Source organism: Leuresthes tenuis, unplaced genomic scaffold, assembly GCF_036924035.1.
Source record: "Leuresthes tenuis unplaced genomic scaffold, fLeuTen1.0.hap1 SCAF_22, whole genome shotgun sequence".
In the NCBI taxonomy this organism is placed as follows: domain Eukaryota; kingdom Metazoa; phylum Chordata; class Actinopteri; order Atheriniformes; family Atherinopsidae; genus Leuresthes; species Leuresthes tenuis.
This window is the reverse complement of record NW_027325376.1, coordinates 4,031,586-4,059,366: the sequence shown is the minus strand read 5'-3', so window position 1 is coordinate 4,059,366 and position 27,781 is coordinate 4,031,586. Positions and strand designations below refer to the sequence as shown.

General features: G+C 44.6%; 3 protein-coding genes across 3 annotated transcripts; all 3 read right to left on the bottom strand.

Moving 5' to 3' along the window:
- Window positions 1-1,027: 1,027 nt before the first annotated feature.
- Window positions 1,028-14,190, bottom strand: parp142.2 (poly(ADP-ribose) polymerase family member 14-related sequence 2.2). Its single transcript, XM_072376371.1, has 14 exons — window positions 14,013-14,190; window positions 13,797-13,921; window positions 9,071-10,558; window positions 8,746-8,982; window positions 8,396-8,620; window positions 7,515-7,569; window positions 7,267-7,413; window positions 6,203-6,265; window positions 5,949-6,125; window positions 5,683-5,862; window positions 4,967-5,587; window positions 3,922-4,055; window positions 2,653-2,836; window positions 1,028-1,330 (listed from the first exon to the last, which is right to left on the bottom strand). The coding sequence occupies exons 1-14, from the start codon at window positions 14,182-14,184 to the stop codon at window positions 1,044-1,046; spliced, it is 4,095 nt and encodes a 1,364-aa protein (XP_072232472.1). The 5' UTR covers window positions 14,185-14,190; the 3' UTR covers window positions 1,028-1,043.
- A 1,531-nt stretch (window positions 14,191-15,721) lies between these two features.
- LOC140282357 (uncharacterized) lies at window positions 15,722-20,831 on the bottom strand. Its single transcript, XM_072376937.1, has 9 exons — window positions 20,685-20,831; window positions 20,235-20,253; window positions 20,055-20,139; window positions 19,698-19,800; window positions 18,678-19,593; window positions 17,985-18,575; window positions 16,676-16,812; window positions 16,377-16,557; window positions 15,722-16,099 (listed from the first exon to the last, which is right to left on the bottom strand). The coding sequence occupies exons 1-9, from the start codon at window positions 20,829-20,831 to the stop codon at window positions 15,813-15,815; spliced, it is 2,466 nt and encodes an 821-aa protein (XP_072233038.1). The 3' UTR covers window positions 15,722-15,812.
- LOC140281940 (uncharacterized) lies at window positions 20,612-26,821 on the bottom strand. Its single transcript, XM_072376457.1, has 11 exons — window positions 26,522-26,821; window positions 26,322-26,446; window positions 24,420-25,940; window positions 24,112-24,348; window positions 23,808-24,032; window positions 23,677-23,731; window positions 23,202-23,348; window positions 23,059-23,118; window positions 22,785-22,961; window positions 22,504-22,686; window positions 20,612-22,426 (listed from the first exon to the last, which is right to left on the bottom strand). The coding sequence occupies exons 1-11, from the start codon at window positions 26,691-26,693 to the stop codon at window positions 22,071-22,073; spliced, it is 3,258 nt and encodes a 1,085-aa protein (XP_072232558.1). The 5' UTR covers window positions 26,694-26,821; the 3' UTR covers window positions 20,612-22,070.
- Between the last annotated feature and the right edge of the window lie 960 nt (window positions 26,822-27,781).

The following is a 27,781-nucleotide window of genomic DNA, read 5'->3' as shown; positions in this document are numbered from 1 at the left end:
AAAAGGGGCAAAAGGCAAGGTGCCGTTTCAGCGGCAAGAAAATGGAGCGTTCAAGTACAGCAGCTACAGTCTCCCTCCAAAGGTCCAGGGCTCTCCCGGTCCTCCCTCTCTCCCTCTTAGGGCAAATGTCCGGTCCTGAATCATATAATTCTTCTTAGTAACTAAGTTACAGGCTTACTCATGGCGAAAAACCAACAGTACGTCTTAAACGAATTAGCAATTGCTAACTGCAATGTGAAATTAACCATGAGCAGGCTAAACTAAAGGCTAGCAGCGATTAGCAATTGCTCGTCTTTAACACATTACAATTACACAACAGCACAAAGTACAATAAAACACATTAATTTACCTCTGGCAGCTTCTCAGAGTTCTCACACATAAACCATGGGACGACTCTCCGTCCGTCTTGGGAGTATTTTATTTACTTTAGTTTACAGCTATCCAGCTCGGAAGCTAATGTGCGGTGGCACTTTGGTGATGCTAAACACCTCCTACCTGAACCAGGTGAGGACAGGATTGGCTAAGGCTACATTCATTTAAAGATGAGAGATCAAAGAGATGCTTCTCTACCCCATAAACAAATGTGGTCTCCTATCTTTTGTGCCGACAATCATATGGATTTTAAAACTAACACCACCCTTTTATCCCTGACTTTTAACTGTATATGAAATTACTTATCAAACATATTTACACTTCATGAACTATTATTTATTAGCGACACAAACATTTTAATATCTGTATATGAATGAATGGAAATGATACCCACAGGGCTACACATTCATTTGCAAAAAGTCTCTGAAGTTAAAAAAAATACATACATCTCATATAACCTTAAAAATGCGTCGTATAAACGTCCCGTAGAGGAATTGCTCAGCTGGTACTCAGACAGTTTATCTTTGTACACAAAGCTTTCTTCACATCGAGTTAAATCAGTCATTTTCAGATCATCCATGTAAACATTTACTTTTAATACATTCATCCATTTTATTTAAATCTTTTATGTAATTCTTAATAATTTCTGAAAACACAGCTTTTCCCAGCTTTCACTTGAAGGTGATGAGGTAGTCTGGGTAAGCTTGGTTATCGTGGAACACAACATACATGCCAGGATTGTCCATTTTATCGACAACGCTGTCGAAACGGTCGTGGGCCTGCTGGCTGCTGCGAGACGGAGGAACCACCATTTTACTGCGGCCCTGAGTGTAGACGCCGGTCAGAACTCGGGCCACGAACATCAGCTGAGAGCCATCAGCGGCTGGCCTGGAGTAAGTGGGGTCGGCCGAGTAGCTGGCGTTCACAGCGAAGTAGGTTCCACGACCAAATGATGTCGCTGAAAGTAAGAGAAAACGGAGCAAACTTTGAACTGTATTTCAGATTATCGATGTTCTTTCTCCTTCAAAAATTAATCTGAAAACCAATCAATATGAGTCTATTGTATACAATAGGGGAGGGAATCTTTGGCCACCTCACGATTCGATTATAAAACGATAAAAAATGATAGATGAGTCTTTAATTTATGTATATTGATGCACTTTTTCACAACATTTCTTGTTGTCTCACTGAATAAACATTCATAACTTTGAAAAAACAGTGCATTTGTAATAAGAAACAAGCGATAAATAATTTCCATTTTATGTTATTAAACCAATGGAAATGCGTGCCAACTGTAAAGTTATCGCTCCAGCTCGGCAGCGGAACCGTTTCAATCCTAATCAATGACCTAATCAATCAGTTTCCACCGGCTCCGTCACAGCTGCGGCGCTCCGGAGCCTCCGCAGCAGATCCTGAGCTTCTATTTCTGCCGGAGCACAACAGCAAGGAGCAGATGTGCAGGACAAGAAGTCGCGCGCATAAACAAAACATCCGGTTAATTTTCAAAATAGAAGACAGCATGTTCACGGAGGATCATATTTCCCTGCACAACACATTGAAAACGTCATAATAACGTGGCTCTCTTGTCCAGTTCGCCGCCGAAGTGTTTCTTCTCAGTTTGAAGGAGCTGTTCGGACCTCAAAGCACGGTGGGTAGCTGCGGTCAGCCATGTTTGTTTTCCTCCATGTGGCTCCCCATAGTGTCCCGGAGATGACGCGTACCGCGCTTCTTAGTTCCACATTTTAGAACCGTCTGTTTTACTTTATTTAAATAATCGAAATTTAGACGTTTGTGAATCGATTCAGAATCGTCCGAATAGCGATGTATCTAAGAATCGGAAAGTTTCCCCACCCTTTATATCAGGGATGTCAAACTCCGGTCCTCGAGGGCCGATGTCCTCCAGGTTTTAGATGTTTTCCTGCTTCAACGGATTAAATTAATCTCTTCAAGAGATTGTTACATTCTGCACAAACCAGCTAATGAGGCATTGATCTCAATCAGTTGTGTTGGAGCAGGAAACGTCTAAAACCTGCAGGACAACGGCCCTGAGGACCGGAGTTTGACATCCCTGCCTTATATATAAGAATCTATTATATATGAAAAATGCCAGAATCTACTGTCATCAACGACCTCATCACATGCTGATTCCAATAAACAATGTGTGTCTTTATTTCATCTAAATTCCTAAATAAGCCATTTTCTGACAGTTATTTTGCTCTAATAGGAGGTGAAAAGCAGTATTTTGATTTGGTTGAACACAAAGATGCATCGTTTTGTTACCATTTTGCCCTGCGAAGCTCCTGTTGAATCCAGTTTTCATGATGGAGTCGCAGTTGTCCTGTGTTGTGCCGTGGTACAGAAGCTTTTCACCTGCTCCTGCTCTCTCCTGCACGTTCTTATCAGATATTTGCTTCTTCTGCGCCTCATAGGCCCGACGCAGATGAACGTTCTGCAAACGCTCAATCTAGACAGGAGAGACCAGCCCAAAAGTACAGTTGAATACTCTCTATAAGGTTATATTAAATCTTCTAAAGATAAACATGACATTTAGTTGCTATATAATTAGTTTATTTGGTCATTTTTTGGTTAAAAAGGTTAAAAAGTCTAGCCACACTATGTTTTAGGTGCTTAATAAAACTTGGAAAGCATCATAATTTGTAAATTAATCAGCTGAGAGCCTTTAAATTCCTGTTATAGATTTCTGGGTTTGTAGGTTTCAGGATAGATCGTGCATTCATTGCTCTTTTGCAGTCTATCCAGAGTTTTTATGTTATATTTACATCAGGGGTCAAGCCTTTTGTTTGCACCTCAGTTATAATTTTTTTTTAGGTGCGATTACAATAATTATCTGATCATAGAGGACATCCTGTTTTCATCTTCAGCTTCGTTGTTGGTGGAATGATATTTGCTTCGGAATTAGCTGATATTCAATCAATTTAAAGCTATTTTAATAAAGGAACATCTGTTTGAGCCTTTAGAGCCACAAACTTAAGATTAAACCAGTTGTAAGTGAATCTATTAACATTTTACAGTGTATTTTATCTATAACTTTCTACTTCTCACATTGGCTTAAAGAGGGAACAACAAAAGTTTGGAAACTTCTGACATTTATTTTTATCTTTTCTTATTCTATATTTTCTTTTTTGTAATATGTAAGACAAGTTTTCTTTGGATAAGTCTTCCATGGCGGGTTAATTCGTACTGAGGGTGACTGCACAGGAAAACCATGCATCCCATGCTTATTCTTCCTTAATGTGTTTTGATTAACCTCTCAAGTAATCCTAATTTAATTGAGTTCTATTCCTCTTTTAAACCTAAAATTGTACAAATTGAGATTGAAAGGCTTCCTTAAATGTTCCTTTACATTTACAGGGATACTAAATTTGTTTAGGGGTGCCCAAACCTTTACATGACTCTGTATGACATAAGTTTTCATACAAACATTAGGAGAAAAATGTCCATACTCAACACTTATACATGTAACTTCATGCTGCTACATGAGTACAAAGGCAGGAATATATAGTAGAGTAAGCAGAAACATCCACAGACCTTTATTATTGTCCTGTTAAGAGTTCGTTTAAAACCCTCTTTATTGGTCCGATACTCTGCAGATGAAGGCCTCAGTGTAACCTTCATGAACTCACTGGAAGACATCGTGTCCCAGTACAGAGGAAGGATGAAGTCTGAAAAATATCCAAATGGTCAGAGAAAAGTTGTTTGTCATGTTCTGTGAGTTGAAGCAGCATAAAGCAACAAGATCTCATACAGGACAGAACATGCAGTAGGTTTGTTTCACAATTTAATGCTAAAGAGCAGCAAGAACTGTGGACTTTAACGGAGTGGAGCCTGAATGAAACCTTAAGCTTTGAGTAGCTGTGAATTCTAGCCTCTCAGAAATCCGCTGCTAGACTCCTAACTGGTACCAGAAAGACACCCCGGTTCACCCTGGTTCATATTATATATATCAAAACTTCTCAAGGAGAAGTCGGGAGACAAAGAGAACTGTGTTTTAAGAAGGAATGTTGTCTCCCCACTGATCGTTATCTTTATAGCTCCCCAAATAATCTGCAGAGAGAAGGTTTGTGTGTTGTTCTGAGGCCTCTGAGGATCGTTTACTGTTGTAAACTGTGACCAGAAGAAAAAGCAAGGATTCGGCTACTATAACCCCTGAAACCCCACAAACACGCAGCCACACCCCCTGGTGGCATGGCGGTGAACTGCAGAGCGACGCGTTCCCTCGACGCAGAACTTCGAATGACGGCGTCTCGCCTACGCCGTCGACGGAGAAACATAAACTAGGCTTAATGGATTGAGTGGGTATAGACTATAGATGGTTAGTAAAACAAGCACAACTCGCTGTGTTTGATATAAAACAGTGCAAGCTAAGCAGGTAACTACACTGAGACCGAAGTATAGGTGTAGTACCTGAAGTATCCTTATTTATATGGTGCCCATGGAGACCTAATTTCCTAGAGCTGTCTTTCTGATTTCCTGGCTTTTACGCAGTAATCGTGCCTGTGGTGTCATGCAGAGCCCAGACTTGGGAAGATGACAGAAGTTAGTTATGAAATGTCTCCAAATCCGATGGTCTCACCTGACAGGTTCTCAAGTCGTTTCAGTTGAGTCGACTGTCCTGACATTCGTCTGTTGGCCTGCATCGTCTGTAGATCCACATGCCACCAGACTCCCTGTTCATCCACGATTCCTCCTGCTAAATCGTTCTTTTCCAAGTTGTAATTGGCTGTTTTGGGCAGTCTCTCCCAGCTGTCATAATTTCCCAGGATGCACCATACCACACGGTTGTATAAATCCCCCTCCTCCCGGGCTCTCACCTCCCTCCCAAGGGTGCCAATCAGGGATGCATTGACCTTCATGATCACCCGGCTCACCCCATCTTTTAACCCAGTCACTGTTAAGTTGCCAGACTGGTCCTTTTGCATGTACAGACCCTCAGACTCCACCATCTGTTTTAAATCACTCATGTCACCTTGAGTGAGGCCCTTCAGCTCTTCTTTTCTCAAGGTCTGAGTGGAACACTGTGTTTTATACAGATTCCTAAGCTTCTCCATGGCGCCATCAACATCCTTTCTGCAAAGACCCAGGAACAGGAAGCTGGACTTCTGACTTGTGGAGCTGGTGGGTACATTGTTTGGATCTACTCTCACAGCTCGTGGGGGAATTAGTGGTGGTACCTGAACCAACTGAGGTACTGAGACTGGAAGATAAGTCAAACAAATCATTTGAAATGTTCTTAAAATGTGTAAAAAGAAATTTAATTTATTAAAAAACACAGAGGAAAACTCCTGTCACCTGTGTTTATTACTGTGGGAAACATCTGTGTTGCTTCCTCTTTAAAAGCCAAGAAGACATCGATCTTAATCAGGACGAGGCGGATGTCCGTGAGGCTCAATGGGGGGATGGATGAAGCTGCAGCCTTGATACCTCGAAGGATTGAACCTGCCACGACACCAGGGTCCAACCCAGCAGATCCTGCACAGTTTGTGATTGAGGTCAATGGAAGTTTTGGTTTTGATGGAGAACAAACTCAGGATGAGGATGCCTTAAAATACACTTACCGGCACAGATTGCAGGAATTGCAACAGAGTAATATCCAAAGTTTTCACAATAGTCAATAATGTTGTGTACAAGCTCCTCAATGACGCCTGCATCTTTTTTTCCACACACATGGAAAATGGCTTCACAGGGAAATGATCCAGGCTGGGATACAAATATTTCTCCTCGGCTCACTTTTGCTGGACACAAAGCAGAGGAAACAGGTTTAAGAAGGTGTTAAGTGTGCAGTATCCCACCGTCTCGCCTCCCATCTTACCTGCTTTCAGTTCAGCCTCCACCTCTGGTCCAGCTATGGTCAAGATATCTTTACAGACGCCATCTGGGAGATAGAAAACTGACATTTATCACATACAAAGACCCTAACACACGTGGTTTAGATCACGGGTCAAAACATCTGGCTTCAGACTAATTTGAATTCTAGTTTTAGATCATCTGCTTGAGACACAACATATCCATAAAGATATCTAATGTATCTCACAAGCACTCATGCTTTCCCTCAGCAGGCTTCCAGAAACTGACCAATCAGAATAAAGTGGGCTTTTAGGGAGGGGGGCTTTGAAGAGACAGCTTATGAAAAGAGTCAGGATTAGACAAATAAGGACTTTTAGGACCTATCTATCATCAGAGGGTAAATCTTACATAATAGCTTCACTTCAAGCAGATCATATGTATGTTAGCTTTGTTCAGCAGCTTAGAACTTGCCTTCATCCTGTAAGAGTCATGTAGAAATATTTTTAGCCAAACAAAACAAGGTATCGTCAGGACACAACCTGGTGTCATTTTGCACCAATCCATTGATTAGACGACACTGATTGAGGAAAAACTCACTCTGTTAAACTGTTTGACCTGCTGGTGACACTAGACAAGAGTTTGTGGAGCAATCGCAAACAATCAGCTTAGACTGAGCTATTTCAATCTATAACAACAAGCTATAACTACAAGCTGAAGTTTTACACCTTCCTAATGTCCCACCACAGCCATCCACTAGATGTCCTCAGTTCTTCTTGTGGCTTCGAGCCACATGACTCATTCGTCTCTTTACTGGTTTGACTTCCATCCTGCATGAAAGCTTCTACTTTGCATTTTATGTAAACCACCTGGATTTGCTTGGTTCAGTCTGTTGAACTGTGCTTTTTCCTTAAGCCTGCTTTCTAATCTGTACCAATTTTTGGCCATTTCAACCAGAGGATGCTGACCTTTCTTGTCGCTAAAGAGAGAAGCCCCTAAATATTTAGGTTAAACAATAATTATTTTGGTGGAATTTTAAGGAAGTGCAGATGATTGCTGAACACTTCTTCTTGTCGTTTTTCACACCCTTACCCTTGTGAAAATCTTTGAAGTTGGTTGAATTCACCACAGCATCTGTTGTCTCATTAGTGATGTCACCAAAAACCAGATGTAGTTTAACCCCGCCCCCGATTGCAATGGTGATGTCATCAACATCACTGGTGAGGGGGCTGAAGATCACTGAGAGAAAGAACAGAATGAGTAGAAATAGTCTTTAAATTCCCCTCTGTGTTCATTATAGAACAGGTAATAAATGTAGCCTGAGCAGCTGTGTGGTTCACCTCGGCCTCCCTGGTTCATGTTGGAGCTCAGGTGTTTGTATGCTTCATGGTAGCACTGTAAATAAAAAATGTGAGAATTAACTACAAAAGAATATGCGTCCTTAGAGGGGAAGTTTGTTCTTTTTAAACCTGGACCTTATCTCTAGCATAGAATACGTTTATCTATAATAGTTTGATGAAAGTCGGCGTCCTTTGGAAGATATTTAGATGATTCGAGATCAGCATATATCCATCACATTATATATATATATATATATATATATATATATATATAACTGAGTAATACAGCCTCTAAATAAGGCATTATCTGTCTTTATTTCACCAACACTTTAAGCCGAATGAATGCACTATTGCACTGTTAGCTCAGAGCTGCCGTGTTGTTGTTATTGGGGGCTTTCTACACATGGGTCACTTGGGATAACATCGTCCATAAGAACACCACCAGTTAGCATCGATTCGCAGATGTGCAGCGGTCTGTTGTTCTCTGGCCAGCTGTTCCTCTCTCTCTGCATTCTCCTTTCCAGGAGCTCCTCATCCGTATACTCTGGCTCAAAACGGTAAGGACGTCCAACGTACTCAAAGTCGCCGTCCATGTCGTCAAAATCTGATAAATGTTCTGCCATGTTGCACAAAACTAGCCACCAATAACAACAACACGGCAGCTCTGAGCTAACAGTGCAATAGTGCATTCATTCAGCTTAAAGTATTGGTGAAATAAAGACAGATAATGCCTTATTTGGAGGCTGTATTGTCTCCCTGTTCTCTCCTGTTATATGGATAAAACACTGATCTCGATTAATCTAAATATTGTCCGAAGAAATAAAAAAATAAACTTCCAATTTAAGTTATATGGACCAGTAATAAGAGGTGTTAACAGTTACCACTTCAGAGTCAGGATAACCAGGTTTAATGACGATGTGGATGGTGGAGATGCACCCAAAGGATGGAGATAGTCCAAACTGGCCAATGGTCTCCCCCAGCACTTGAATGGCTTCTGTCAGGGGGTATTTTAAGAGAAGCCCAGGTCCGATAACTGGTATGGACACTGAACTAAAGGGCTGCTGGACACAGAGGTCCAAACACGTCTTCAGCCCCTTATCCAGAGCCTGTAAGACAGAAGAGACGCATTTTAAAAACTTAATTTAATTAGTTATGAGAGGAATAACTGCTTCAGTAAGAGGAGAAACTTGCGTTGCCATGGCAGCATTTCTCCCAGAGTTTTCATCCTCACCTGCACACTGTTTCCTCTGACACCATCCCAAGGTAAACACTCTATGAAGAAGATCTTTGAGCAGCCCAGAGATGGAGGCCCATCAACCTGAAGAACATCACCGGGGGCGAGGGTACGGGTCGCTGCCATCGAGTCAAACCTTGACTGGACTGCGTTTCCTCCTTTATTCAGCAGACTTGTACCGACTTTTGTAGAAATCAACTGCTTGTTCAGCATGGGAGCTACTAAAACATTAGTCTGGGAAAGAAAGGTTTAATATGAATATCCGTGTTGTGCTGCTGTTTTGTGAATTATGAGAAGTAGAAGGAAATAAAAACCATCAAACCTGCTCATCTTCTAAACTGCTAAGCTTGATCTTTAGGTTGATTTTGTTGAATACGTCAGCAGAGGGTCTGGGTGTGATGCTGCTGATGCTTCTTGGTCTGGCTCTCGCATCTGGAGAGGAAATGTCTTGCTGCTCCCTGATAAGGACCTGACAGGAACTCTCAACCAGTGCTTTGCTCACCTTTCCGTCACCCTGGAAGTAGCGCAGAGCTCCTGGTCCGTCCAGAACCAACGTGTCAGATGTCAGACTGGCGAGAGCCAACAAAAGGGCCCGATGGACCTGCTGAACCTGACACCGGGAACCAGACACAAGCACACATGGCTGTGGAAGATAGGAGGCTCTCAGGGTCACGTTGGTCTGCTTCATGCCAATCATGTCTAAGATTTGATCGAAGCAGTCGACCAGTTCAGGATGCGACAGGTTCAGCACTTCTTGAGTTGAAACCTGATTCATCTGGTAGTCATGAAGAAGCTCTTTCAGCCTGTTCACATGTTCAGTGAAGCCCACCAGCTGTACTCTGCTCACCGGACCTCCACTGGCTCCTGGAATAAAGCTGAAGTCCACTCTGAGCTCCACACGGTTTGCCTCGTTCTTGGCCTTGATCAGGATTTCTTTCACTCGGTTCAGATCTGGAGGTGCAGCTGCGGCGCCCTGCAGCGGTTCATCGGCCACACTCAGCTCTCTCAGCACCGCTGCCTCAGCCTGCTCCAGAGCTGCAGAGGACAGGCCGGACAGGACCAGGTCCAGCCCCACGTCCAGGGAAACAGGGTTTCTGAAGGTCTGCTGGAAGCGGGCCTGGTACTTGGAGGCGGCTCCGCTGGTTCTCATGAAGGTTAATAAATCTTTTGGAAGCTGGACTCTCTTTTCTTTGATCTTCTTGATCAGTTCATCAAGCTTTGCAGCTCCTGACTTCACGCCCTCGTCAGGTCCCTCCAAGATGATCCCGGCAGCGCCTCTGAGGACTTTGACTTCTGGACAATGAACAAATATTTCTCGGCTGAACACTTCTTCTACCAGTTTGAACTCCTTCACCATGACTGGAAGCTCCCTGCGGACTGGAATGCTCTTTCCCAGCGCTGCGATCTTCTCCTTCACAGCTTCAACCTCTCCCACCACCACAGCGTAGCCGCTCTCTGAGTACACTGTGACATCATCTGCCACACAGGAGCGCTCCTGCATCACCTGTTTGACTCGACTCGGCTCAACAACATGATGGCAGAGGTAGCGCTCGGTGAGGTTGATGAAGATCCGATCCACCTGTTGCTCCCATTTCTCTGCAGCTCCAAAAGCTCCTCCAGGCCCCTTATCAACATCTCCCCTCACCACGGCCTCCTCTTCATTAAAATCAAAGTGCACCACGCAGCCAATTGCGTCAAGCTGCTTTTGCAACCATTTGGATGCTTTAGGTTTGTCCCGCAGGTAGTACAGGAGGAAGATGTCCAGATTGAAATATTTCTCTAGACTTTTAGTGTTTTCTTTTCTAAATGTCTAAAAAGAAAGAGAAAGAACATTAATGTGGGTTAGAGTTTAGTCCATTATGAGAAAATAAATGCTTCAAAACTCCACCGTACTCTATAATCTAGATCTATCCCCCACCCCCCACTACAGGGTGGAGAAAAACATTCAGATCTCAGTTGAAGTTGTGGATTGATTATGAAGAAACAGTAGAGAAAGAATGACCAAAGTGTGCACTTGTTAAATCATAGAAGTGTATAATCTGACCATAAAGAAATAAAATTAGACAGAAAAACAGATAATAAATCAATAAAATGAAAACAAATTATTATTATAAAAAGAAGATACCAAGAAACAGCTAAAAATAACGATTGAACAGAAAAATATATAAATATCTGTAGAATTTATTTATGTAAAATGTTTTCATCATTTCTATTAATAGTTCAGAAAACTATCTTTGTTTTCATCAACCAAGGGTTATATAATCACTTTATACTTCCTTATGGCAGTAATATGTGTTGAGAGGCCGACCCGCCCACGTGGAAACTTTTTCAGGCCAAAGTCTTTGGAGTTAGATTTAATAGGAGCAATAAGAGCATCATACGGTCCGACCAGTTGGCAGCAGAGCTGCTTTTTACCGGAATCAATCAAGCAGCTGCCAAGGGTTGAAAAGGGGAAATTAAGTTCAAACTCACCTGTGTTTGGCTCGGTAACGGCTGAAACTCACCCGCGTTTGGCTCGTTAACGGCTGAAACTTACCCGCGTTTGGCTCGTTAACGGCTGAAACTCACCCGCGTTTGGCTCGTTAACGGCTTAAACTTACCCGCGTTTGGCTCGTTAACGGCTTAAACTTACCCGCGTTTGGTTCGTTAACGGCTGAAACTCACCCGCGTTTGGCTCGTTAACGGCTTAAACTTACCCGCGTTTGGTTCGTTAACGGCTGAAACTCACCCGCGTTTGGCTCGTTAACGGCTTAAACTTACCCGTGTTTGGCTCGTTAACGGCTGAAACTCACCCGCGTTTGGTTCGTTAACGGCTGAAACTCACCCGCGTTTGGCTCGTTAACGGCTTAAACTTACCCGCGTTTGGTTCGTTAACGGCTGAAACTCACCCGCGTTTGGCTCGTTAACGGCTTAAACTTACCCGTGTTTGGCTCGTTAACGGCTGAAACTCACCTGTGTTTGGTTCGTTAACGGCTGAAACTCACCCGCGTTTGGCTCGTTAACGGCTGAAACTCACCTGTGTTTGGTTCGTTAACGGCTGAAACTCACCCGCGTTTGGCTCGTTAACGGCTGAAACTCACCCGCGTTTGGCTCGTTAACGGCTTAAACTTACCCGTGTTTGGCTCGTTAACGGCTGAAACTCACCTGTGTTTGGTTCGTTAACGGCTGAAACTCACCCGCGTTTGGCTCGTTAACGGCTGAAACTCACCTGTGTTTGGTTCGTTAACGGCTGAAACTCACCCGCGTTTGGCTCGTTAACGGCTGAAACTCACCCGCGTTTGGCTCGTTAACGGCTGAAACTCACCCGCGTTTGGCTCGTTAACGGCTGAAACTCACCCGCGTTTGGCTCGTTAACGGCTGAAACTCACCCGCGTTTGGTTCGTTAACGGCTGAAACTCACCCGCGTTTGGCTCGTTAACGGCTGAAACTCGCCTGTGTTTGGCTCGGTAACGGCTGAAACTCACCTGTGTTTGGCTCGGTAACTGCTGAAACTCACCTGTGTTTGGCTCGGTAACGACTGAAACTCACCTGTGTTTGGCTCGTTAATGGCTGAAACTCACCCGTGTTTGGCTCGTTAATGGCTGAAACTCACCTGTGTTTGGCTCGGTAACGGCTGAAACTCACCTGTGTTTGGCTCGGTAACTGCTGAAACTCACCTGTGTTTGGCTCGGGCTGAAACTCACCTGTGATTGGCTCGTTAGTGGCTGAAACTCACCTGTGTTTGGCTCGGGCTGAAACTCACCTGTGATTGGCTCGTTAGTGGCTGAAACTCACCTGTGTTTGGCTCGTTAATGGCTGAAACTCACCTGTGTTTGGCTCGTTAATGGCTGAAACTCACCTGTGTTTGGCTCGGGCTGAAACTCACCTGTGATTGGCTCGTTAGTGGCTGAAACTCACCTGTGTTTGGCTCGGGCTGAAACTCACCTGTGATTGGCTCGTTAGTGGCTGAAACTCACCTGTGTTTGGCTCGTTAGTGGCTGAAACTCACCTGTGTTTGGCTCGGTAACGGCTGAAACTCACCTGTGTTTGGCTCGGGCTGAAACTCACCTGTGTTTGGCTCGGTAACAGCTGAAACTCACCTGTGTTTGGCTCGGTAACGGCTGAAACTCACCTGTGTTTGGCTCGGGCTGAAACTCACCTGTGTTTGGCTCGTTAATGGCTGAAACTCACCTGTGTTTGGCTCGGGCTGAAACTCACCTGTGTTTGGCTCGTTAACGGCTGAAACTCACCTGTGTTTGGCTCGTTAGTGGCTGAAACTCACCTGTGTTTGGCTCGTTAGTGGCTGAAACTCACCTGTGTTTGGCTCGGGCTGAAACTCACCTGTGTTTGGCTCGTTAACGGCTGAAACTCACCTGTGTTTGGCTCGTTAACGGCTGAAACTCACCTGTGATTGGCTCGGGCTGAAACTCACCCGTGTTTGGCTCGGTAACGGCTGAAACTCACCTGTGTTTGGCTCGTTAGTGGCTGAAACTCACCTGTGTTTGGCTCGTTAGTGGCTGAAACTCACCTGTGTTTGGCTCGGGCTGAAACTCACCTGTGATTGGCTCGTTAGTGGCTGAAACTCACCTGTGTTTGGCTCGTTAACGGCTGAAACTCACCTGTGTTTGGCTCGTTAACGGCTGAAACTCACCTGTGTTTGGCTCGTTAGTGGCTGAAACTCACCTGTGTTTGGCTCGGTAACGGCTGAAACTCACCTGTGTTTGGCTCGGGCTGAAACTCACCTGTGTTTGGCTCGGGCTGAAACTCACCTGTGATTGGCTCGGGCTGAAACTCACCTGTGTTTGGCTCGGGCTGAAACTCACCTGTGATTGGCTCGTTAGTGGCTGAAACTCACCTGTGTTTGGCTCGTTAGTGGCTGAAACTCACCTGTGTTTGGCTCGGTAACGGCTGAAACTCACCTGTGTTTGGCTCGGGCTGAAACTCACCTGTGTTTGGCTCGGTAACGGCTGAAACTCACCTGTGTTTGGCTCTTGCTGAAACTCACCTGTGATTGGCTCGTTAGTGGCTGAAACTCACCTGTGATTGGCTCGGTAACGGCTGAAACTCACCTGTGTTTGGCTCGGTAACGGCTGATCCTGGGTCTGTGGTGAATTGGTTCGGCTTACGATAAGACATCGTTCTCCGCCAGGAAGACAAATTGTGTGAAATTTCCTCTGCAAAACCCTTTCCTGGTCTATAAAAGACGCAAAAGACACGAGAATTCCTCAGTTCAAACGAACACTGCTCAAGTCTTCACTTTTTTAAAACTAAATCTCACTGCTTACCTTCCTTTTCCCTGAAACTTATTTTATATCCGTCGCCTCCGACGTTTTCAATCATTGCACAATCGCCTCCCCCAGAGTCTCTTTTTCTCTGAAAGTATCTCCAAATCTTCTCCTTTTCTCTGTCTGTCAGATCTTTGGCCTCAAAAAACAACAGATGCTGGTATTCATCCATTTTACCGACAGCAAACTAATGGCCCTTCGTTGCGTCCCACCGTCCTCAGGGATCCGCTCACTCTGAAATCTAACTTTCACTTTCAATCGCTTATTACATATTTACCTTGAAGACACACCCAGGCAGCAACACAGAGTGAATGTAAAGCTGAAAGGGACATTTCCCGGTCCATGCTGTTGTGCTACAACAAAAAAACGTATGTTTAATTATTATAAAACTCAGTTATTATCTTTTTATGTTTGGGTATGAGGACACTTTCATTTGATCTAATCCGTTCATTATGTTGGGATTTTTCCCATATAGCAGGGATGTCCAAAGCCGGTCCTCGAGGGCCGCAGTCCTGCAGGTTTCCCTGCTTTAACGGACCCGATTCAGGTGAAATATATCAATTTAAAAGATCAAGTTCTGCACGTGCCCGTGTTGCATTGAGCAGGGAAACGTCTCAAACCTGCAGGACAGCGGCCCTCGAGGACCAGATGTGGTCATCCACCGCAGGTTCTGGCGTTTAAGAGGCAAAGCCTCAGCACGTATTATTCTGTAACAGTGACATTTTTAGCTGAATTAAAGTAAGAATTCACGAGTTTCTCAAATTATCAGTTAAAACAGATGTTTTTTAAATGTACCCCTGTAACGAGCAGTTTGGAGTCGTGATATTTGTGTATTTGAAAAATCAATAAAAGGTCACAAACAAGCGAATTTTGTGAATTTTGTGAAAGTAGTCCTTATATTTTCCCTCATTAATCAATACTTTGACTGATGGAACATGGACTGCTTTCTTAAATTTGACTGATTTGCATTTAGTTTTACTTCATCACTGAAGAGGAAATTATCTCCAGAGGCTCTCTGGTTGTGACAGACGGTCAGTGTTACAATAATTAAATTAAATATGAAGCCAAATAAAACCAAAATGGAACAACTTGACTGGCTGTAAGGAAACTAATTATTCATCCACATAGTAAAGTTGTGACTAATCACAAATAATAACTTCTAATAAGCAATACCTTTAATTTGTAAAAAAAAAAAAAGCTAAAATGATTCAGTTTCACACCAAAACCTGAAAGAAGCCACATTTTGTCCTCTTTTCCATTCATCATCATCTCAGAGCCTCTCAGAAGTAGCTGCTGTCCAGGATGGAAACTTAAAGCGTTTCCATGGCTAGAATTAGTTAATATGCCAGTCAGAGGTAAAATTTAAACCTACATAAATCAAACTGCAACATTTAAATGTTCTTGAATGAAAGCTTTCTTCTGCTCTTACATTTATTTTTTAACCTTTTCCCAAGAATGAATGAAAATATAAACCAGATAGAAGATAAATAACTGCTTAAATCGGTGACCTGTTCCCCAAACTGTGTCCAAGTCAGTGAATAAAGAAAGCCACATAAGTCCTATATCCATTTTTACTTGATGAATGTTCTCTCATTCGGTCAAAGAACTTCTGCCTTTCAAAACAAACATGAATCGTCACGGAGGAAAATACATTCAAACCGTCACTGAGCTGAGACGGCTCAGAATTAAATGGGTCATTTCCAAATAACTTCTTATTTACAAGTGCATTTTTATTCAGTACATTTACCCGTTTTATATTTATCTTTTATTCTTCAGCATCATCATTCCCCCCCCAGACTTTCACTTAAAGGTGATGAGGTAGTCTGGGTAAGCTTGGTCATCGTGGAACACCACAAACATGCTGGGGTCGTCCGTTGTGTCCACCACGCTGTCGTAAAGGTCGTGGGGCTGCTGGCTGTTGCGAGGCGGCGGCACCTTCATGTCAGAGCGGCCCGGAGTGAAGACGCCGGTCAGAACTCGGGCCACAAATATGACTTGAGTACCATCAGCAGCCGGCCTGGAGTAGACGGGACTGGCTGAGTAGTTGGCGTTTACAGCGAAGTAGGTTCCATGACCAAAGACAGTGGCTGCAAATGGGAAATTATACAACATATTGAATGTTTTAGACATTTACATTCCAGCTTTTCCCCTTTTAAAGAAGTACAAGCCTCTGCTTCACAAAAACTCAGAAAACTCAGATTATCAGACAACAAAATGCAGCCAAAGTCAGACAGTTATCGTTGTATTGTCGACTCGGGCCTTTACAGTGAACTTTACTGCTGAAACAATTACACTTTCCTCTAAAACTGATGCGTAAATCAATAAATGCCACAGTTAAAAGTTACTGGGCCACATGGTCATTACCGTTTTTCCCAGAAAAGCTCCGGTTGAAGCCTTTTGTCTTGATGGCATCGCAGTTGTCCTGGCTTGTGCCGTGATACAGAAGCCTCTCTCCTGCTCCTCCTTCCTGTCTGTTCTTCTCAGAAATGTGCTTTTTCTGCACTTCATAGGCACGACGCAGAGGAACATTTTGCAAACGCTCGATCTGGAAGAACACAGCAGGACAAATGCTGATTTTAATTTATTTTACCACCTTTTAGGAGACTCACGGAAACTGTTCTGTGAGACTATAAAGGCACCGATGGTAACTTTTGTGGACAAACCTTCAAAATGGTTTTATGAACAGTCTTTTTAAATGCCTCCTGGACAGTCCTGTACTCTGCGGAGGAATGATCCAGTGGAACCACTCGCAGGTTCTCATCAGCAGCCATGTTGTCCCAGTACAGAGGAAGAGTGAAGTCTGCCGAAAAAAGGTGGATCAGCCAATGAGGATACAGAAAAAACAAGGCTTGCAATCGAGGAACTGAGCCAAAATCAACTGGAAATTTTGCAAAATACAATAAATTCAAGGCCTCCAGTGACGCCTTGTTTTGTTTTCCATGTGAACCTTTTAAAGTAGCAGCGGCACATAAAGCTGTTCCATTTGGGCTCAGGACCAACATTTTACATGCAAAGGTTAAATGTGTGATTCCACTAATGAGAAGAAAGCTCTGCTTTTTAACCCGCTGACATTAAATCATTTCTAAAACATGATTAAATGTGTGTATCTTATTGGAATCCATTCATTTCCGGTAACTGAGGTGGCATTTCTGGTCAGGGTTACTTTCCAGCCGGGAAACATCTGTAACCGCCGCCTGGCAGGAAGGCCAATAAACTCAACCCAGATCATAAATCTCACTGAAGTTATTCTATCAGACTGGAAATCCCCATCCTGGCTCGCACTCACATTCAGGCCTGGATGGGTGCATTGGTTTCTGATTCCTACCATCAGATGGGACGTCTTAGCTGACATTTGTAAACTACTCGTGACACGGCGCAGTTCCGGGCTGCAAAGAGACGCCGTTAAACCTTTGATCTTTTGCATGTGGAGGGTGTGACCGCAACAAGGGACTCTAGACCTTTAAAACAGAATCGTCAGTAAAAATCAGTCTCCTCATGCATTTCACTGGGTCAAAGTCAAATACTGTGACTGTGTCGAGGCTCTCTTTGTGAAATGAAGACGTGTCGAACTACGGTGTAAAACTCTGGTATTTTTAAACCTAGACCTTATTTCTACTCACCGAGAACAGTTTGGTGAAAGTCGGCGTCCTTCAGAAGATATTTAGATAACTGGAGATCCATATAACGGAGTGAACGGGGCTTAGAGGATGCAGCCTCTAAATAAGGCATTATCTGTCTTTATTTCACCAATACTTTAAGAAGAATGAATGAATGAATGTGTGCTATAGCTCTGTTAGCTCATAGCTGCTGTTATGTGGCTACTTGCAGCTATAGGAGAGCTAACAGAGGGATTTCTACACAGGCACTCTACTGGGACCACTTCATCCACACGCATGGCTGCAAAATACCGGAGTTCCCCTTTAACACACTCACAAGGCAAGCTGTTAAATCCCACTCAGCTGCTCCTCTCACCTGGCAGATTCTGAAGCCGTTTCAGCTTCACTGTCTCTCCAGTTCTTAGTTTTTGGGCCTCCATCCTTTGTAGAGCCACAGTCCACACCGTTCCCTTTGAATCCACTACAGCTTTAGTGCCACTCTGATTTTCCAGGTTATAGTTTGCCGTTTTGGGGAGTCTTTCCCAACTGGCGTTATGTGCCAGGATGCACCAGGCCACGCGAGGGTAGAGGATTTCCTCCTCTTTGATTCTCATTTCCCTCCGAAGGGGAGTAATGGTGTGGAGCATCTGCACCACCTGGTTGACCCCGGCTTTTAACCCGCTCACCGTCAAGCCACCCAGGCTTCCCCAGTCCTCCTGTATGTAGAGACCCTGAGCCTCCGCAAGCCTCTTTAAATTCTTCACGTCGTCCTGGGTGAGCACTGCCAGGTCCGCCTTGGCGAGGGTTTGTGTGGAGCAGTGAGCCTGGTACAGATTCTTCATCTTTTTCATGGCATCATCGACACTCTTTCTGCAACGACCCAAGAACAAGAGCGAGGACTGCTGACAAGTGGAGCTGGATCTGAGGACGCTGAGGCGTGAGCTGATGGATCTCTGGGGAAGCACCACTGCAAAGTGAGCCAAAATACAGGCAGATGATGCAAATATTCCAGCATAAATACACCAAGAACGAGCCTTTTGGTGTTTGTGTTGACTGTGGCAGTACTCACCTTCTCTATCTCTGATGAGGACCTGACAGGAACTCTCAACCAGCTCTTTGCTCACTTTACCGTCACCCTGGAAGTAGCGCAGAGCCCCCGGACCATCCAGAACCAAAGTGTCTGACATCAGGCTGGCGAGAGCAGACGACAGGCTGCGACGGGTCTCCAGAACCTGACAACAGGGACCCGACACGAGCACATGTGGATGTGGAGAATGTGAAGCTTTTAAAGTCACCTTCATCTGCTTCATGCCAAGAAAATCGAAGACTTTGTCAAAACAGTCGACTAGTTCAGGATGCGGCAGACTCAGCCTCTCTTGAGTGGAAATCTGATTGAGCAGGAAGTCACGAAGGAGCTCTTTGAGCTTGTTCACGTGTTCTGAGTAGCCCACCAGCCGCACTTTGGCCCCCGCGGTTGCACTGAGTCCTGGGATGAAGCTGACGTCCACCCTCAGCTCGCCACGGTTTGCGTCGTCCTTTGCTTTGATCAGGATTCCTTTTATTCGGTCTATATCTGGAGGTAGAGCTGCGGCACCTTGCAGCTTCTCTATCTCCACGCTCAGGTCCTTCAGTACCGTTGCCAGAGCCTCATCCAGGTCACGAGAGCACAGACTGTACAGAAGCAGGTCTGACGTCACCTCTATGAAAACAGGACTTTTGAAGCTCCGATGGAAGTGAGTCTGGTACTTTAAAACGGCACCGCTGGCTTTGACAAAGTTTATTAGATCCAGAGGGAGCTTAACCCTCTTAATCAATGCTTTATCAATCAGTTCATCGAGTTTGGCAGCTCCTGACTGCACCATCTTCTTTCCCGGGCCTTTCAAGAGGATTTTATTCGTGTTTCCTCTGAGACTTTCACCTATTCGGAGAGGGGTTAACGTTTCCTCCACGAGTGACGAATACTTCTTTGTGACTCGGCATTCCCTCTAGAGAAATTTGGAAAACCTTTAGTCTGTTTCATTCATGTAAACCTGGACATTTTCATTCTGTGATGCAGTTTTAAACTCACAGTTTTAAGCAGCTAACTCACCTGTTGACTGGTGGATGGCTCATTCGTGCACATGAGACTGCGAGGTGGGCGGCTTGGATTCATTGGATCATTATTCAGAAACATTCTCTCCAAGATTTTCCCCCTTTTTAAGGAACAAAAACAGTCTGAAAACAGTTCTTCTCACTTTTATTCCTGCACCACCTGCTGGACAAAGTTTTAATTTAGATTTATAAAGATGATTCTGCTAACTTTGCTAAGACAACAAACATGGTCAACAAGCTTAACATCTGGAAGTCACTGCAGCTGGATGTATAAACGTACATTTATGTTTCTGTGTATTTTTGGCTAAGCAGAGCCTGAGATGATCGGATCTCAGTCTCTGTTTCGTTTACTCACCAGGCGGTTCCTTCTTTAACAGTCCCTTGTTGAAGTGTCACCTTCCACAGAGTCTCTGCTCTCCTGGAGATAATTCCTGACCCCCCTGAGTCCAAAGGAACAGTGGTTGTTGGCATTAATTCACTTTACCAACAGGCAACTCTCCGCATCTCCGGGCATTTCTGGATTGCTTTCCCTTACTTTCCTTTTCCCGCACAAGCTGCGCACGTGACTCACAGAAACTGACACTCCCAAAGACTCAGAAAGGCCGCCCTGACAGTCACACCTTTGACTTTCAGCAGAGTTTCCCTGTTTGATTTGCCAAATGCTAATTTTAACCGACTGAACCACGTGTTCAGAGGCAGTTTTTTTTCATTGTTTTTCTGCTTCACTTTTACTCCTCCCACATAAAAGCAGTTAAAAACATTAACGTCATTCTTCACTCGCAGCTTTAAATGTTCTGCTTATGTTCTCCACGACCTTTATTGCCTTTAAAAAAAATAATGACGCAGACGGTGTTGATACTGGTCATTTTATTGATGCGAAACTTAGGTCCTCAAAATGTAATTATTACAGTACAACAATATTACAAAACTACGACGAAGTATTTGGGCCACATTTAAAATAAATAAATAATTGAGAATAAATTACGAGAATAAAGCCGTTATTAAATATGGCGAATGGCCCGCGGATGCAGCCACCAATAACCCTGCAGTCGACCACTTCCAGCCATTTCCCCTCCACAAAAGCAGCCATTTCCTCCAAGTCCGCCTGGTTCTTTCTGCGGAAAAAGTGCATTTTCTTTCATATTCTTTTTAAAGTCCTTATACTTATGACAACGTTTTGCTGATGTGCCAAAAGATTAAGTATCTCCTTGTTTGTGAAGCTTATTTCTGAAGTGAAATTCCTCGAAACCCTCATTTTAACAACTCTCCTCCTCTAAAACAACAGGTTAGGATATTTATTCTCGTAATTTATTCTCGATTTCTTTTTAAATGTGGCCCTAATACGCCGTCAGACATAAGTCTTCAATAAAAATGCCAAAAATTCAATAATAATCAGTAAAATGGAATAAAAACAGAACGAAAAACATGGCTCTCCAGTGAAATCATCCGAAATAAAACACTAAATGGAATAAAATCACATGGACTTATCTAAAAAAGCTACTGCACGAGGACCATATGAGTGTTTGTTCCCATCTCTCCTCACTCATGTACTTCTGTATCTTTGGCCTGAGGGAATGGTTCCGGCTTTCTGTGCCACCTGCTGTTCATATGCAGTGAGGTTTATTTTACTGGCCACATTCAGCTTAATGATGATGACGTTTCCAAACCAGGCAAATATGGAAAATGTTAAAACTGATTAAAAAAAACAAGTCATTTTTTTCTAAAAACATTAAAAACATGGAGGTTAATAAGAAAGTGCAGACATTGATGGCTCTTCCTAAAGACTGCTTCCATGTTGGCATCATATTTCATATTATTCCTTCTAATTATTTTGAGGTACTTATATGGTTCCACTATCTCTGATGGAGGGTGAGAGGACTTCCTAAAACCGTGTTCTTGTCTTTTTCAGGGTTCTGGTTTAGATGGGCTTCCTCACACCATTTAACAAAGTCCTCCACCACAGACTCATGCTTGTCCTCCTCACCGTAAAGCAAAATAAAACTTAAAAGCACGGGTGCTAGTGATGGATTTAGCTTTTCCATTTTTTTTGCCCTTCGTTTAGCCAGAAGGGGATTTTGCTGCAGCAACACAGCCATTTCTCCTCTGTTTTCCACTCCGTACTGTTTGCAGGTTTGGCAGCAGACTGCGTGCACTGATTTAATTAGCAGGAGGCGGCTTTTCTTAGCCACCTTTTCAGAAAATATGTCAGTTTTTCACACGCTCACACAGAAAGGTCTGAGCTGGGATTTGAAACAGGACTTGATTGATTAGTATTAAAGACACACCAACAAATAATCCCTCATTATATATTCCACACACCATAAAATCAAATTAGAGTTCAGTTGGAAATTAATAATCTTGGTTGTTGACCTCAGGATTTGTTAAACCTCTGCATCAGCTGGTGGACTCCATCTTTCAGCCCCCTCACCGCCCACAACCCCTGGTCAGCCTGGTCCTGCTCCACCTGCACACCCAGGTCGTCTATCATCTGCTTTAGACTGTTCACATCCTCCTGAGTGAGGCCTGCCAGATCCTCCTCCCTGAAGGTCTGTGTGGTGCACTGAGTCTGGTACAGATGCTTGAGGTTGGCGACGGCCTTGTCGACATCCTTTCTGCACCGGCCCACAATGGTGAAGGTTGACTGTTGGATTGAAGAGGTGGTGCAAAGGATGCTTGGGTCGATGCTCCTCGCCGGCGGAGGAGGCTGCGGTGAAACGGGAGCTGCTCCTAAAACAGATTTGGGGAAAATGTGTTTGAAAGTGACAGCTGGAAAGAAGCGGAGGGTCATTGTTGCTCCGTCTCACCTGTGCTGATATCAGCAGAGGGAAACATCTGCATCGCTCTCTGTTTAAACGCCAGGAAAACGCCGATCTTGATCAGAACCAGGCGGATGTTGGCGAGGGACCGGAGGCGCCCGGATGATGCAGTGGTGCTGACCCCTCGGAGGATGGTTTGTGCCACAAGAGCAGGGTCCAAACCACCAACTCCTGAGTAATCATTTCCATTTACAAAATATGAGTGGTGTGGCTTTTTGACCTTTTTGTTCTTTCGTTTGGGCTTCTTCACCTTCTTGTGTTGTACTCACCAGCACAGATGGCAGGAATGGCCACAGATTTGTATCCACAGGACTCACAGAGCTGAATAATGCGGCACACGAGTTGCTCGATGACATCTGCGTCTCTTTCTCCACACACATGCAAAATGGCTTTACAGGGGAACGATCCAGGCCGGGTTTTGATCACGTCGCCACGGCTCACTTTCGCTGCACAGGCCCAACAAAGACTCTTAGTTTGAGATTGCATTTGGGAAAATGAGAAGCAAATATTCATTTTGAGGCATAGCTTGCACCCGGCTCTCACCATTTTTCAGTTCAGCCTCCACCTGGGGTCCAGCTACAGTTAAGATGTCTTTGCACTCACCTGCCACAGATTGATAATAATGCAGTGAGGTCAGAAAGCAGCGATAAGGGATTTAACCGGTAACTCGTCTGCAGGAGGCTCACTTGTCTGAAAATCTTTGAAGTCGGTCGTGTTCACCACTGCATCCGTAGTCTCATTGGTGATGTCACCGCAGACGATCTGCACTTTAGCTCCGCCCCCCACGGTTATGGTGACGTCTGCGAGGTCACTGGTGAAGGAGCTGAATGTTGCTGAAAGGAAGCGCATCACACGGCGTGTGTCTGTCAGACATCTCATCTGATTATTGAGGATACAAGTGAACATGGCCCACGTGGCGCATGTCGGTGTGCAAAATGTAAACAGGAAGCGAATACAACAATTTGCCAGTAATTTACACCCTAAAATAACGTTGAAGTGTAACATAACAGCGTGTAAAAAGCATTTTGTGGCCTTTGAACATTTGATATGTTGTCTATTAACTATCTGCAGGTAAATAAAAGGAGGAAGTGGCTTCTATTCTATTTTATTTACACTCCAGACAGATGTTTTCAGTCCTTTTGACCAGCTGTGTGCGAGTACCTCTGCCTTCCTGGTTCATGGTCAAGCTCAGGCGGCTGTAGACATCGTGGTAACACTGTAAACACATTAAACACGGCACATTATCGACCCACCAGGAGGAGTTTAACTCAAAGAAGCAAAAAATTCTTCACCTCGTCCGAGGCAGGGTTGTCGGGTTTAATGACCACATGAACAGCGGAGAGAGAACCGCATGAGGCAGACCATCCAAACTGATGAATCTTGTCAGTCAGCACTTGAATGGCCTCTCGCAGCGGGTATTTTAAAGCCACTCCAGGTCCGATCACTGGCAAGGCGACTGAACACCAGCCCTGCTTTACACAGAGGTCCAGACAGCTCTTCAACCCGTTCCCAAGCGCCTGCACAAGAGAAAACACAAAAGAGTTTCAGTGTGGGAACTCTGTTTATGTTAATATCTGCAGAGTTCAGCTCTCATACCTGCACACTGAGGCCAGTGACCCCGTCCCAAGGCAAACACTCAATGAAGAAGATCTTGGAGCAGCCCAGAGATGAAGGTGCATCGACTATCATCACACTTCCAGCAGAGAAAGACCCCTTCTTTGCCATGAGCTCAAAGTTCTTCTGCATTTCAGGCCCCCCTTTTTTCAGTAGACCTTTACCGATTTTAGTCGAGGTGAGCTCTTTGGAGATCATGGGAGCCACCAGCACTCTCACCTGTGATGACATGAAATAATAAGGAGCACAGTATCACACTAATGAGTCTGACTGCCTGAAAGTCGTCTGACCTGCTCATCCTCCAAACTGCCGAGTCTGATCTTCAGGGTTGTGTTGTTCACAGCTGTTGTGTTTGGAGCTCTGATGGTGGACCTGCGGGCTGTGCCGAAGCTGAGGACGCTGCTTTTTTGTGAGTCTTTGGAAGCTCCTTTCGTATTTCTATGAGGCAGTTCTTGCTGCTCCCTGATGAGGACCTGACAGGAACCCTCAACGAGCGTCTTGCTCAACTTTCCGTCACCCTGGAAGTAGCGCAGAGCTCCTGGTCCGTCCAGAACCAAAGTGTCTAAAGTCAGACTGGCGAGAGCCAACAAAAGGGCCTGATGGACCTGCTGAACCTGACACCGGGAACCAGACACGAGCACACATGGCTGTGGAAGATAGGAGGCTCTCAGGGTCACGTTGGTCTGCTTCATGCCAATCATGTCTAAGATTTGATCGAAGCAGTCGACCAGTTCAGGATGCGACAGGTTCAGCACTTCTTGAGTTGAAACCTGATTCATCTGGTAGTCATGAAGAAGCTCTTTCAGCCTGTTCACATGTTCAGTGAAGCCCACCAGCTGTACTCTGCTCACCGGACCTCCACTGGCTCCTGGAATAAAGCTTAAGCTGAAGTCCACTCTGAGCTCCACACGGTTTGCCTCGTTCTTGGCCTTGATCAGGATTTCTTTCACTCGGTTCAGATCTGGAGGTGCAGCTGCGGCGCCCTGCAGCGGTTCATCGGCCACACTCAGCTCTCTCAGCACCGCTGCCTCAGCCTGCTCCAGAGCTGCAGAGGACAGGCCGGACAGGACCAGGTCCAGCCCCACGTCCAGGGAAACAGGGTTTCTGAAGGTCTTCTGGAAGCGGGCCTGGTACTTGGAGGCGGCTCCGCTGGTTCTCATGAAGGTTAATAAATCTTTTGGAAGCTGGACTCTCTTTTCTTTGATCTTCTTGATCAGTTCATCAAGCTTTGCAGCTCCTGACTTCACGCCCTCGTCAGGTCCCTCCAAGATGATCCCGGCAGCGCCTCTGATGACTTTGACTTCTGGACAATGAACAAATATTTCTCGGCTGAACTCTTCTTCTACCAGTTTGAACTCCTTCACCATGACTGGAAGCTCCCTGCGGACTGGAATGCTCTTTCCCAGCGCTGCGATCTTCTCCTTCACAGCTTCAACCTCTCCCACCACCACAGCGTAGCCGCTCTCTGAGTACACTGTGACGTCATCTGTCACACAGGCGCGCTCCTGCATCACCTGTTTGACTCGACTCGGCTCAACAACATGATGGCAGAGGTAGCGCTCGGTGAGGTTGATGAAGATCCGATCCACCTGTTGCTCCCATTTCTCTGCAGCTCCAAAAGCTCCTCCAGGCCCCTTATCAACATCTCCCCTCACCACGGCCTCCTCTTCATCAAAATCAAAGTGCACATTGCAGCCAATTGCGTCGAGCTGCTTTTGCAACCATTTGAATGCTTTAGTGTTGTCCCGCAGGTAGTACAGGAGGAAGATGTCAAGCTTGAATATCTTCTCGAGAAGTTTCGCCTTTCCTCCCTAATAAAGAAAAGTTTTATGGGGAAAACAGGGTTATTAGTAGTTTAAATAGATTGACTGCAGTCAGACTGCTCTGCTGTGACCTTGTGTTGTTGTGTTAAGAACTGGTGAAGCAAGGTTTCCTGTTCAGAGTCTTGGCATTTTGCCACTTCTGTCTCATAAAAGCTTTACGAAACTTGCTGTTGTTTGTAATAAAACATTTTTAAAGACATACATCCTCTGCTGTACTCCTGTGTTTAGCCAGTATTTGGCAACTTTCTGGAACAAAAACGGGTTCATGTTGCAGTTCATTATATGAAGAAATATTGTATCTATTTCTGATTTGTGACGCCACACCCTGCGTTGGAGAAGTAAAGCAAGTTTAGTTATTTATGATCTCACCTGTAAATGACTGCTGTGGGACTGATCTGGGAGCTGAGGGGAACTGGTCGCACTGACAGTCAGATCTAACTTTCCATGGGGAAAACAGACCGTGTGCTTTCCTTTCGCCAGAACCCGTTCTCGATCTAAAACCATTGAAAATGCAGTTTATCTGCAGCAGGCATCCATGTTAAACTTTTTAACTCGAAGGGATTTCTTACCTTCCTTCTCCTTGAAGCATATTCGATATGTTTTACCTCCAACCTTTTCAATAAATCCACAATCGCCGCCTCCAGAGTCTCTTTTTTTCTGGAAGTGTCTCCGGATCTTCTCCTTTTCTCTGTCTGTTAGATATTCTGCCTCAAAGAACAGTGGATACTGATATTCCTCCATTTTCAGTCAGAACTCTGAACCCGAGAGAAACCTGCGGGCCGCTGCTTATCACTGAAATATCAGTCTGAAGGACTTTGAATGCTTTCACTTTCATGCACACACCCAAAAGCACAGTATAAGCAGCATTTGCCTGGTTATTATCAACGTATTTGAAATGTAAAGTAATGATGACAAATATAGTGACTTTAATGTACATAATTCAGCATCTTCAAAAGCGGTGTATCTCACGTTCAATGTATAGTGGTAATAAGTATAATTGCTTATGGGTCTTTCCCCCTTTAAGAGGACGCAATGTTTTGATGACGTTTTGTCGGCTAAACTAAATGAGCTTTACCTGTTCTGGCGCTTCATTAAACATCACGATCAAGGGTCCATTTATATGACAGCCAACCGATTTTCCTTTTTAATATAGGAAAAAACAAAATAGGGAAACAAGCCGTTTCCCGATGGCTAGTAATAAAAGGAGAAACAGGAATCGACTGTTTTTTTATTTTCAAAATTAATATTTTGTCACGGTGCGAGAAGGGAGGACCGAAAAAGGCAAGAACCAAGGACGCGGCTGAGCCGGATATGGAAACTTAACTGGGAAAAACTAAACAAGACTATAAATTGATCAAAGAAACAAGACAAGACTATGGGGCAAAAGCCTGACCTGATAAGACTGAACAAACGTGGCAGTAAGGTGAGGATTTCGCAACGACTGTGATTAAACCTGGAAACTAGATACTGTGGGGGGGTGATTGGTGACGCGGTGCAGCTGCAGAACAGAAACAGGTGACTTGAGTGAAACTAAGTGACAAGGAAATAAACCAAGAACCTGAAAACATAAAACTCAAAACCCGTTCCCAAAGAAAAAGCACAGAAGCTCATTTGTGAGGTCAGACCCTGATGTTGGACAGAAGGCTCACAGTCTCTGCTCTAATCCATCCCAGAGGTGTTCCATCGGGCTGAGGTCAGGACTCTCTGCAGGACAGTCAAGTTCTTCCCAAACTGGCTCATCCGGGTCTTTATGGACCTTCTCTGGTGCGCAGTCATGTTGGAACAGGAAGGGGCCATCCCCAAACTGTTTCCACAAAGCTGGGAGCATG

Bases quoted from the DNA above. Each gene is read 5' to 3' on its own strand.
- LOC140281940 (XM_072376457.1), bottom strand. From the start codon at position 26,693: ATGGAGGAATATCAGTATCCACTGTTCTTTGAGGCAGAATATCTAACA. The intron at 26,447-26,521 runs GTAAGAAATCCC...CAATGGTTTTAG, and splicing joins ATGCTTCAAGGAGAAGGAAG to ATCGAGAACGGGTTCTGGCG. The intron at 22,962-23,058 runs GTGAGAGCCGGG...GGGCCTGTGCAG, and splicing joins GGAGGCTGAACTGAAAAATG to CGAAAGTGAGCCGTGGCGAC.
- parp142.2 (XM_072376371.1), bottom strand. From the start codon at position 14,184: ATGGATGAATACCAGCATCTGTTGTTTTTTGAGGCCAAAGATCTGACA. The intron at 6,126-6,202 runs GTAAGATGGGAG...CTTTGTGTCCAG, and splicing joins GGAGGCTGAACTGAAAGCAG to CAAAAGTGAGCCGAGGAGAA. The intron at 5,863-5,948 runs GTAAGTGTATTT...CAAACTGTGCAG, and splicing joins AATTCCTGCAATCTGTGCCG to GATCTGCTGGGTTGGACCCT.
- LOC140282357 (XM_072376937.1), bottom strand. From the start codon at position 20,831: ATGCACTTTTTCCGCAGAAAGAACCAGGCGGACTTGGAGGAAATGGCT. The intron at 19,594-19,697 runs GTGAGTTAGCTG...AAATTTCTCTAG, and splicing joins AGCCATCCACCAGTCAACAG to AGGGAATGCCGAGTCACAAA. The intron at 16,813-17,984 runs GTGAGAGGAGCA...TTTTTTCGGCAG, and splicing joins ACGGCTTCAGAATCTGCCAG to ACTTCACTCTTCCTCTGTAC.